The 12,379-nt window shown below is 56.2% G+C and overlaps 1 protein-coding gene across 1 annotated transcript in view; it reads left to right on the top strand.

Moving 5' to 3' along the window:
- The first annotated feature begins 3,275 nt into the window (after window positions 1–3,275).
- PADI2 (peptidyl arginine deiminase 2) overlaps window positions 3,276–12,379 on the top strand; it is a 58,627-nt gene continuing 49,523 nt past the window's right edge. Inside the window, exon 1 of the mRNA XM_004603664.2 lies at window positions 3,276–3,446. Coding sequence (XP_004603721.2) covers window positions 3,355–3,446 — 92 coding nt within the window. The 5' untranslated portion in view covers window positions 3,276–3,354. The remainder of the gene's footprint in view (window positions 3,447–12,379) is intronic.

The raw sequence follows: 12,379 nt of genomic DNA on the forward strand, positions 1-12,379 counted from the left end.
GCGAGCGTTGCGAATACATTTGGTACATCTACACAATGGAATACTATGCAGCTGTTAGAAAAGATGAAGTCATGAAATTTGCATATAAGTGGATCAACATGGAAAGTATCATGTTAAGTGAAATGAGTAAGAAAGAGACAGACAGACATAGAAAGATCGCATTCATCTGTGGAATATAAAGTAACAGAGTGGGAGACTAACACCCAAGAGTAGTAGAGATAAGAATCAGGAGGTCTGCCCCACAGCTTGGAAACTGGCCTCACACTCTGGGGGAAAAGGCAGCTGAGATAGAGAAGGGAACACCAAGTAGAGGATGTTGGGAGGACCCATTCAGGTTGGAAGATGCGAACTAAAAGTAGACCATAGACCGAACATGAAGACCACTCAATACCTCTACTGCAAACTACAACACCCAAAAGGAGAGAGAACAAAAGGGAATGCCCTGCCACAGAGGCAGGGTGGAGTGGTGGGGGGAGGGATATTGGGAACACTGGTGGAGGAGAATGTGCACAGGTGGAGGGATGGGTAAACAATCACTATATGACTGAAATGCAAACATGAAAGTTCATAAGTTTATAACTGTACCTCACAGTGATTCACTAATAAAAAATTTTTTTTAAATATCAGTACTCTCAAAACCTGTTTTTCAAAAACTGTGTAGAACATAACTGTCTGTTGGACTAGAATCTGTGCTGGACCCTCCCATGCTAAGCATTTTGCTGCCTATGATTCATTGTTCCTTATAAACCCATGGGCAAGGTATCCCAAGAAGAAGAGTAAACCAAGGTCCCCTCAGTGACCCGCTAGCAGAAGCCAAAGCTGAACTTGACCCTGGCTTTGCCGCTCCGAAGGGCATGCTCCTCCCTGCAAGCCGGTGGGTGCCTCCGTGCAAAGTGGGGATAATAATAGTTCAGTGACTCATCGCAGAGCCCCCCCGGCCCGGCTGCTGGCACAGTGAGGGGTGCTGTGAGTGTGCCACCCAGCCACCCCATGTGCCTGTGGCCTGTGGGTACATTCTGCAGGGTCATGCTCCAGCACATTCCCAGGGGTGCCCTGCTCCTGGTGTCACGGTGACCTCCTAGTTCTAGTTTTTACGTCAAGGTCAGATGTGGTTGGCAGGTCTTTCCGTTCAAGTGGTTGCGGGGTGATGCGCTGGAAGGGGTCTGTCTCCTCCAGGCAAGCCTCTATGGTACATGTGTCCATCCACCCAGGTCCCCCCAAACCTAGCTCAGAGGGACCCCCAGGAAAGGGTCCTTGCAGAAAATGGTTCAGACTGACTCCTCCCTGTCTAGGCTCTCTGACCACAAGCTTGGCCAGAGCTGGGGGTGCAGGGGGAGGTCGGTGCCAGGAGCTGGCCCAGTTAAGCCTGCCTTCAGCTGCCGTTCATTCCCCCGAAGTCTCTGGGAGCTGGCTCCTGGCTCTTCCAGACGCCAGGGGAGCGGCGGGAGCAGCCGTGATGGGGGACAGACCTCCGGCCCTGAATCCGCCAACAGCTGTGACCACTTCAGCTATTTTAAACCCCAGGAGGCGCTGGGCACAAGAGCAGGCTTCGGGGCCCCACTTTGCGGCTGTGAGCCAGGGGCAGGGCCGGGATGGGACTCGCTGGTCTGGGGGCATCCTCTAAGGACTAAGCATTTCACTCCTTTCTTTCCTTTTGCTTCAGGTGCTAGGGCCCGAACCCAGGGGCTCACACATCTGAGACATGCACTCCACCACACAGCCGACTCTCCAGCCACAGTTTCTTTCCTTGGGGACCACTTGCTTTGTGCCAGCACCTAGAGTGTGTCTGTAATTTTGTCTCTTTTTGTTTGCTTTGTTTCGTTTGGCGACTATACCTGGTGATGCTCAGGGCTTACTCCTGGCTCTGTACTTAGAGATCACTCCTGAAGGTGTTCAGGGCACCATGTGGGATGCCAGGGATTGAACAGGGGTTGGCCGCGTGCAAGGCAAGCATCTTACACGCCGTACTATCACTCTAGGCCTGTTATATCATCTCTTTTAATGTACTCCTTACATCTCTTCGGAGAGATCAGTTTGATCAAGGTGAGGACAAGGAGGTTGGGAATGGCAGGGTGAATTATTCAAGGTCACAGCGTAAAGGCTGGGACTAGAAATGGGTTTCCTCCTCAATCAATGAAGAGAACTTGTGTGCACCTCCCCACCCTCCACCCCCCCCCCGCCCCACACACACACCAGCAGCCTTTCCTGGCTTTGCCACTCTTAGGGGCGAATAAACTCGTACAGACGCTCACCAAGAATCAGACACAGGCACTGGAGAGATTAAGGGAGAGTCAAGTTTTATTTAATGCATGATGAGGTCTTGACCTAGCTAATGCCAAAATGGGTAGGGCCCCAAATGCAGTTCACACAGAGTTTATATCCAGGGCACACTAATTCTGTGGGGACGGTTTTCTCATCTAACATACACAACAGTTGCTCCCCTACGTAATGAGAAGTACAAGCAGTGATTAATACAGTCTGGTTTTAGTTCCATATAGACATTTACTTATTGTTTTAGTGACCCCCCTCCCATTCCTGTTTAATCTGATTGGTCTGACTCATCTGCACCTTTCTGGTTATAGTTTTGTGATTTATGACCTATTTATCTTTTCCCAATTCCTAGAATAGGTCACTCAGAGGTCCTGCTTCTAGTTGCCCTTCTTCTGCTCATTTTCCCACCACAAGACCAGGGTGAATTCTTTCCCCTCTCCTCCACATCTCGCTTTCTTTATCTGTTAAGTGGTGGCATTATTTGGCCACCACTCATGAAAAGCACCGCTGGAAACATGGCAGAGAGCTCGCATTGAGTTCGGTTGTTATTCCTTCTTCCCTAGCAATCCCCACCTAGAATCGGACCCTTGTGTCTGAGCCATGCGCCTCACCCACCCACCCGCCCCTGTCTCGGGGCCTCCAGGACAAAACGGAATTGAGCTGTCATAGAAGGGAGGTGCCCTGGTCCATACCCAGTATCTGCCAAGGAGTAGGTGTCCGAAAGGTGGGTGCCCCTTAGGCAGCTGGGTTCTCCCGCCACTTTCTCTAGGGTAATGGTCAGAGGATTTGGGGCTGGAGGGGTAGAGGCTAGTTCTCCTTTTCTCTGAGTTTGCAAGGGTCCTTCAAGAAGACTCAGTCCTGGAGAGATGAATGAACATCACTGGCCACTAGAGGGCAGGAAGAGCTGGAGGGCGTGGCTATGCCTGACGGACGGGTCTCGCAGCCTGTAAGAAAGCGCCTAGTCCCGCCCCGACACGCCCCCGACACGCCCCCCGGCGGCCGGATAAAGCGCGCTGGGCCGCGGCCGCTGCGGAGGCTGCAGCGGGCTTACCTGGCGCAGGTGCACCGGGAGCAGCGGCCAGGATGCTGCGCGAACGGACGGTGCGGCTGCAGCACGGTAGCCGCGTGGAGGCGGTCTACGTGCTCGGCACTCACCTCTGGACCGATGTCTACAGGTGAGCAGCCCCGAGACCCCCACAGCCTCCTCTCTGGCCTTCCACGAGGCCTGTGCCCCTCCCTGGACGCTGGGCGCCCCCGTTCTTCCTCTGCCCTGCGTTCCCCGCGCCTCCGAATCTTAAGAACCTCCCCCTTAAAACCTGACAGCGCCCCAAATTGGTGTCCGCCTCTCCCGGATCCCTTGACACCGTCCCACCAGCTCCATCACGGTCCCTTCCTTCCTCTGCTGCGTTCTCTTGCCACCTGACCCCCTCAGCCCTCCCTCTGACCCCCCTGCTCTCTCTCAGCAACTCCTCTTTCCTCCCTCCCTGGGTCTCAGACCCTCCTGACTCACCACACACCTCAGCCCGCCTCCCACCCCTCTCCCAGACCATTCGAGCTTCCTCCAGGTCTGAGAAAGCTGGGGCAGGAGACCGGGCCAGCGCAGAATGGCTGCCCAGAGCAGAATCTGGCCCCGGCTTTGCGCAGGCTTCCAATTCACCCAGTGGGGGCTGCTACTGACCACAGTCCCCAAGCACAAAATGCCTCTCCTGATGTCCCTCTGGGGTCAGGGAGGGAGCTGGTCCCCTGGCATGGAGGCTCTGTGCCTCTGGGCTGGTTTGGTTTTGGGGGACAGGCTTCCCGGTGGTAGTAGGGCCCCCGAGGGCTGGGGAGGCCGTGCAGCACTGGGATTGAAGCTGGGTGCCTGTGCCTGCAGGTAAGTACTTCAGCCCTGGCAGCCCTTTCCGAGGCCACAGGATTCTGGGCAAGGGGTGCAGGGAAGTCCCAATTTGGGACTCTATGCCTGCACCCTCTTCTGCCCAGGGACCTGGTAGGACGTGGATGCCTGGGACAGCAGAATGTGGGTGCAGGGTTGACGTCAGGCCCCCTCCTCGACCTTCACCCCAGGAAGCAGCCAAGTCAGGGCTCTGCCTGTGTAGGGGAGGCAGCCTCAAGAAGGCGCATGGCCAGTGTGAGTGGGGGTGGCAAGATCCCCGAAGCCCTGGGCCCCCCAACCTGTGCCATGTTCCTTTGCTCTGTGGGAGGGGCAGCGGCGAGAGGGGGCAGCACACAGGTCTCTACGTGGTGACAGCCCCGGGCAGGTCCTCTGACCTCTCAGCGCCTGGAGCTGAGCTAGAGGTGCCAGCCTGGCTTAGTCCTCACAAATCATGCTGTCGTCTGGGCCACCCGCCTCTCCCCAGCCCAAAGGCCGCCCTGGTATCTTGGCACCCACTTCTCCAGCCAGGTCCCTGTCCCCTCCCCACCATGGCCTTGGCAGCCCTGCCCAGACAATTTCCTGCCCCCTCCTACACAACCCCTGACCACACTGATACCATCAAGTCTTGGCTTCCTCCCTGAGACCAATGGCCCAGGGCCATCCCCCCAGCTGGGGCCCGCTTTCTCCATGTGGCCACCCAGACCGCGGTGGTCCACCTGGACCCCTCAGGAGGTGTCTGAGAGTCAGAATGCAGGGGAGATGTGTGGTCCAGACATCAATGCCCTGGAAGGCTCCCTTCCCCCACACCCAAGCCTGACCTGGGCACTGCCAGGGAGTGGGCGCCAGGCCGGGTGCCAGGGCACTCGATCTATAAGCCTCAGCTGTTACTGTCCTGCCTGTTTGTTCACCGGGGCACTTAGGAGCAAGCTGGATGGTTGCATGGTGCCTCGGGAGGGAGATGGGGAGTAGGGAAGGCAGCCGTGCTTGGAGGACCTCCACCCGCCCGCCCCCTGTCCTGCCTGGCAGAGAGGCCCAGCCCGAGTAGGGACAGGAAGTGGGGGAGGTGTGGGGAGGGACACCTTTCTCAAGAAACCAGCCATGCCATGTGGCTCCCCAACCCCCCACCTGCACTTAAGACTCTGCCCCACCCCCAGAGAGCAGAGCCCTGAAGTCCAGCCATAGCCAAGAGCAGTGAAACAGCCCCCAGCAGAGCTCATATGTCATGCCGCATTCCCTACCAAACACTTCATGATTGGGTTTGTTTGTTTGTTTGCTTGCTTGTTTGTTTTGGGGGCGCAGGGCTCTACCGGTACAGTTCCTGGTGGTGTTCAGAGCCTGTGTCATGCCAGGGACGAAACCCAAACCTCCCACATGCAAAGCCCATGCTAGCCCCCAGCAAGCTCTGAGTCAAAGCACAGAGAGAGAGGAATAGCATTTCTTTTCCCTAGAAATAAGCACTGAAGGTGTTGTCCAGACCCTCACTGGCTCCAGCTGCCCCTCTTGGGTCTGAAACGGCCCCCCACCACCACGCACAGTGCCCACACGCTCCCCTGTGCTCAGAGCTGACCCAGAGCTGACCCTCACTGCTCTCTGAGCTGGCGAGGGGCATCCCACAGGGGAGAGATGGTGCCCCCGCGCCTGCCCAGAGACCGCATCTAACTCTAGGACAGGGGAGAGGGCAGCACTGGAGTGAGGGAAGCGGGTGACCACACACTGCCCCCCTCCCCTGCTGACCCTCAGGCCAGGCCATGAAAGCAGCTCCATGGAAGCTGGCAGGACAGATGAAAGCTCTCTCTGGGAGAGGGAGACCCTTCTCTGAAAGGTTCCATCCAAACCTGCAGGAGATCTGCCAGAGCTTCAGGGCAGACCTAATGTTAAAGGCGGGCCCTGGCAGCTGACCTGGGTTCAATCCCAGGCACCCCATGTGGGCCCCTGAGCACCGCCAGGAGGATGCCTAAGCTCAGAGATGGGAGTAATCCATGAGCACCACCAGTATGACCCCCCCCAAAAAAATATATGGTCCCTAGGGCCATGGAATAGCGCAGTGGGTAGGGCTTGATTGCAGGCCGCGAAGCCCAGTCCCATCCCCGGTACTCTGTATGGTCCCCCAAGCCCCACCAGGAGTGATTCCTGAGCACTGCGGGATGTGGTCCAAAGCAACAACAGCAAAGAGGTCTCTGGCCTCTGCAGAGCAGTGCTGAGGTCACAGTTGGCCTCCTATTGAGCCATACGGGAAATGCTGGGAGAGTGAGCACCCTTGCTCAGGGTGCCTGGGGTGTGCCCCCATCCCAGGGCCTTGTTGCTCTCTCTGGCCAAAGAGCAGAGAAGTACCAGGGCAGGAGGTCCCACCATCTGTGCAGCCGGCCTGGAGCAGGGTCTGGAGACGCTCCATCCCCCCTCACTCCTCCCACTCATGTCCAACATGTTCTTTCTGCCCCCCACCCCCACCCATCGGTGTGAGTGATTCTGAAAGATCACTCCTGGCGAGCTCAGGGGACCATATGGGATGCCGGGGACCTAGCCCAGGTGGGCCTCATGCCAGGCAAATGCCCTCCCTGCTCTCCTGTGACCAGGGTGCCGCTCTTCCCATTGCAGAGGGTCTCACCCCCACAGGTCCCCGCTCCTACCACACATGCTCCCTCCCAGCTTGCTGGCTTTGTGGGTGCTCAGAGCACTTCAATGAGCAAGCTCATCCCTGACTCAGCGCCTTTGCAGGAGCTGCTCCCTCAGCCTGGCACGTCCTCCGGGCCCCAACAGAGCCTCAGCTCATGGTCCCCCTCTAGGTGCTGTTTTGGACCAACTGTGTTTCCTGGCAGGCAGGAACTCTTCCCAGGGCCCAGGACCCAGGACCCAGGCACTCTCTCTCACTCCCATTGTTCCTCTTGGCCAAACTTTCCTGCTGTCTTACTCATGAGCTGATCAAACACCCTTTCCCATGCCCGCAGCTTTCTCGGTCCCTTGCACGCTCCCCTTGTCTGTGTCGGATCATCCACATGTCAGAACCTCAAGGGCGGGCGAGGCTTGTGGCTCAGTAGTGGGGAGCACTTGACCTGCTTGAATGAGTAGCTGGCTCTGATTCTGAATACCACAGAAAGAAAGAAAGAAAGAAAGAAAGAAAGAAAGAAAGAAAGAAAGAAAGAAAGAAAGAAAGAAAGAAAGAAAGAAAGAAAGAAAGAAAGAAAGAAAGAAAGAAAGAAAGAAAGAAAGAAAGAAAGAAAGAAAGAAAGAATAAAGCTACAACTTCATTTATTGAGTATTGGGCCATACCCAGTGGTGTTTATGACTTCCTCTGTCTGCACTTGGGAATCATACATGGTCGGCTCAGGGGATCATAAGTGGTGCCAGGGATTGAACCCGGGTCAGCAACGTGCAAGGCCCTACCCCTGCACTATTTCTCTGGCCCCTACAACATCTTTGTGAGTTAAGAACTATAATTATCCTCCTTTTACAGATGGGAAAAATTAGATGAGGAGCCAGATGTGTGTCCTCCACTTACTTGTTGCAAATCCCCCCAGCCTAGCAGTGGATGCAGGCTGACCCCTTGGATGGATGGATGGATGGATGGATGGATGGATGGATGGATGGATGGGTGGGTGGATGGGTGGATGGATGAGTGAATGAGTGAATGAATGAGTGGTTGGATGGATGGATGAGTGGGTAGGTGGAGGGGTGGTAAATGGGTGAGTAGATAGATGGGTGGGTGGGTGGATGGATAGATGGATGTGTGGAGGGATAGATGGATGGATGAGTGGTTGGATAGATGGATGGGTGGGTGGGTGGGTGGGTGGATGGATGAGTAGATGGATGAGTGGTTAGATGGATGGATGGGTGGATGGATGGATGGGTAGATGGATGGATGAGTGGGTAGGTGTAGGGGTGGTAAATGTGTGGGTAGGTTGATGGATAGATGGATGGGTGGGTGGATGGACAGATGGATGGATGATTGGATGGATGGATGGATGGATGGATGGATGGATGGATGGATGGATGGATGGATGGATGGATGGATGGATGGATGAATGGTTGGATGGGTGAGTGGATGGCTGGATGAGTGGGTGGGTGGATGGGTGGGTGGGTGGGCGGATGAATGGATGGGCAGGCGGGTGGATGGTGGGTGCATGCACGAGTGCATGTGGGAAACTGGCTATGGGTGGGCTGAGCTACTTCTCCAGCCTCTGACCAGGTGAGACCTGGGAGAGCCTTTACTGTGGATTCCCTCCCAGTAAGGAAGCAGCCAGTCTCAGAGCTCAGAGGCCTCACTGTGACAGTTCCTGTGTGAGACTCGAAGCATGGGGGGATAGCACATTGCATGGATCAGTGGAAGGTCAAGGGCATGTGATCATACTTGGCCAGAGGCACTCGCCCCTGAAAAGATGCCAGTGGGATGTATCAAGCCAGGTCAGATGACCCCATAAATTAGAAAATCACCCAGCGCCCTCACCCTGTGCAAAGAGCCCTGCCAGAGTTGCGCCAGGGTTCGGATTTCAGGCTGGTTCCCAGGGAGGCTGAGCTCAGAGGAGGCCCTGGCAGGTGGCCGGCGACGAGTCTGAGTCCCCAGCATGGCAGGGTCCCCGGGAGCCGTCCTGCCTGCCCACAGGTCCCTGAGAGGGGACAGGACGCCCACCAGCCAAGATGGTGCTGGTGAGGGGTCTCACTCTGCTACCCCCCGCAACAGACACACTGTTAAACTTTAGGGGGGCCAGTTGGGTGGAGGGGTCAGCTCCGTCTGTCCTGCCCAGCCGTGCTGAAGCGTCTGCCCAGGGACTTTGTCTGATCCAGCCTGCTTATCTCAGCGTCTCACCCCCGAGCTCAGGGCCGGGAGCCAGCCCAGGGCATCCCCTCTGTGGGCCTATGAACCCCACCATGAAATAAATAGGTGCTCTCAGGTGGTGGGTTTTGACAGTCCCTCTGCCAGCAGGTGCTGGGCCACTGAAATTTCCTGTCCTAGAAAGAATTACCTCCTTGTCTGTTTGTTTGTGGGCCACACCTGATGATGCTCAGGGTTTACTCCTGGCTCTGTGCTCAGGACACATTCCTGATGGTGCTTGGGAGAGAATAGGGTATGTCGGGGATTGAACCCAGGCCAACCGAGTACAAGGCAAGTGCCCTACCTACCTGCTGTGCCTCTTAACACTGTGTTCTTAACCACAGGTCCACAGGCTTAAAAAGGTTGGAAATGGGGGCCTGGAAGAGAGCTCAGTGGTTAGGGGCACATGCTTTGCATGCACCAGGACCCTAGTTCAACCCCCAATACCACGTGCCTCCTCCAGCTCCACCAGGGGCAGCCCTGGAGGCCCCCAGGCACAGCAGGCTGTCCCAGCACCACCGGCCCCAGCAACCCAACATCCTTGGGGCCTCACTTTGAGCCGTCCCAGATAGCTGGCCACATATTATGGATGTGATCTCAGGCCCCTGAGCACTTCTCAGGAGTCCCATCCCTCAAGAATAAAAAAAAGTTGAAAATCATTGTTTTAGAGGCCGCTAAGCACTTCCCATCTGACCCTCTCCTGAGCCACGTCTGACACCTGCCCCCCTGCTCCCCCAGATGTCCTGGCCTGGGAGAGCCTTTACCTGTGGGTCCCCTCTCAGTAAGGGAGCAGCCAGTCTCAGGGTTCAGACACCTCATTCTGACAGTTCCTGTGTGACACTCGAAGCGAAGTGCTCATCTGGCTGGCCTGAGTCCAGACCCCACAGAAAGATGACTTGTCAGAAAGGAGGGCCTGGGGATGTTTCCGCAATTCCCCAGAGAATCCTGCATGCATGAGATACCGAGTTTGACTCCTGGCACTGCCAGAAATGTTTTTCCAAAAGAAGGGTGGATCGCGATCATATGAGCTAAAGCTTGGAATAGTGTCTGGCCCATAATAAATACACAATAAGTAATAACCATGAATTCGTATTGGATTTCTTACCCTATTATTAAGACAAATAGTGATGAGACATGACCTCACAGCCCACAACTCTGAAAGTGAAATTTGGTTCAGTGTTGTTTGAGACAATACCAAAGGAAAGGAGAGATGAGTTTTGGTTGGTGGGAGCGGGGAAGACTTCCTGGAGGAGGTGGCAATAAAGCTGGATCTTGAAGGATGGATGGGGTTTCTGAGTGTGACCAGGACATGCCACATAGGAGCAAAGGGACCTGGTAGGAACGGTGGGCTATCGGGAACAGAGAGAGCCTCGTTTAAGGGACCTGGGGAGTGAAATGAGAGACCTGAGGTGCTCTCCCAGAAGGCCTTGCATGCTGGGATCAGATTTGGGCTTTGTTCTGCAGGCAGGAGGGAGTCCTTGACGGTATCTGGGGAGGAAGGGACCCTAGATAGGATTGTTTCTCCCCTAGGTTCTGTCCCCCCCATCCTACCTATAGAGCCCCCTGAGCACTGCCAGGAGGGATCCTTTGGCACAGAATCAGGAGTAAGTGCTGAGCAGCTCTGGGTGTGAACCAAAACCCAGACCCAAAGGTTGCTTCTCCCCTGTGGCGAGGGCCCAGGCAGCTGTGGAGGGGTGCCTTGCCCAGCTGCGATTCCAGGCAGACAGGCTGTCTGAGGAGGATTCCCGCCCTGCCTCCACTCAGCCCTGCCCACCTCAGGGTGTCGGGCACCGCCATGCCACCTGCAAGACCTTTCCTCCCTCCCATTCCTTAAGGGCGCTCACCATGGCACCGCATGGCAGGCTGGCACCACAAACCCCCCTGACACTCTGCGAAGGTTTGAGGACAGGATGTCACACCCAGGCTGCCAGGAACTGGGGTCACTGGAACGGTGACCCCTGGCTGGTGTTAATGAGGCCCAGGGCGGGTGGACAAACAGAGCCCAGTGCCACCTAGGAGCTGGCTTGTCCTGCCCTCCAGTCTGGGGCTCCGTAAGTTTCCTGTTCCTGAGATCAGAGCCCAGAGAGGCTGCCGGGCTCTCCAGAAGCCACCTGGCATTGGTGGGACTGGGCAGACGTCAGCTTGTAGAACCTCTAAATCCCCCCCAGAAGAGTTACTGGGGGGGTTCCCCCGGACTCAGATTCCAAGGGACTCAAGCCATGGGCTGGAAATGACTTTAGGCTAGGGGTGGAGAGAGTCTGGGGAGGGGAGGTGCTTGCCTTGTGTAGAGATGACCTGAGTTCGATTTCCGGCATCCTATATGGTCCCCCAAGCCCCACCAGGAGTGATTCCTGAGCACAGAGTCGGGAGTAACTCTGGGTGTGGCCCGATACAAAACAAAAAGGAACTTAGACTAGACCAGAGTAAAAGCTTCTTGGCGAGGAACCCAGCAGAGACCTCAGGGGGACGCGTCTTCAGCACCGTTTGGGGGAACCTTTTATCTCTGTCTGCAAACAGAGCAGGGACTTTTCCCGTGTGGTTCTGTGGCCCCGCTTCAGGCCCTGCTGGCTCAGAGCTCCTCTGTTGCATCCCCATGGGGCCACCAGTTCTGCCCCTTCCACAGTGCCCACCCCACCCCCACGTGGTCACCATTTTGCTCCCCTGCTCCCAGCTCCCTCGCTGAAGTCCACTCCCCACCCTGCACCCCCTCCCAGTACTCTCAGGAGCACAGTGCCTCCTCCCCCCGGGCCACACTCTCCCTCCCCCTCTCACCACACCCTTCCCCCAGTATCTCCAGGACCCTGGGCCTCTGGCCGCCTCCGGTCAGACAGAGAAGTCCAGACAGAGAAGTCGGGGGACAGCACTGCAGGGGGAGCGGCCTCTGCACAATATTCCCCGAGACAGAAGAGGCCGGGGTGAGCGCGTGGCCATGCTGCAGGGGATGAAGCGGGAGGGTCGGGTTGATGCACGCTGAGAAAGTGGGCTCAAGTGTGAGGACTTTGGGCTGCAGAGATCATGCCTCACAGGGGGTAAGGCACTCGCCTGGCATGTGGGTGACCCCAGTGTGACCCCTAGAACCTCATATGGGAATGTCCCCTGAGCACAGAGCCAAGAGTGATCCCTGAGCACCACTAGGTTTGGTCAAAACTTTTTCAAAAAAAAAAAGGGGGCGGTGAGGAGATGGAGAGATAGTACAGCTGATAGGACACTTGCCTTGCACACACCTGACCTGCGTTCGATCTTCGGCATCCCATATGGTCCCCTGAGCACTGCCGGGAGTAATTCCTGAGTACAGAGCCAGGAATAACCCCTGAGCATCTCTGAGTGTGACCTCCCCCCGCCAAAAAAAAAAAATGTCTGGGGATGGAGAGATAGTACCAGGTTTAGGGTGCTTGCTTTACATACAGGCAACCTGAATTTGATTTCTA

The sequence above is a fragment of the Sorex araneus genome, chromosome 5, assembly GCF_027595985.1.
Source record: "Sorex araneus isolate mSorAra2 chromosome 5, mSorAra2.pri, whole genome shotgun sequence".
In the NCBI taxonomy this organism is placed as follows: domain Eukaryota; kingdom Metazoa; phylum Chordata; class Mammalia; order Eulipotyphla; family Soricidae; genus Sorex; species Sorex araneus.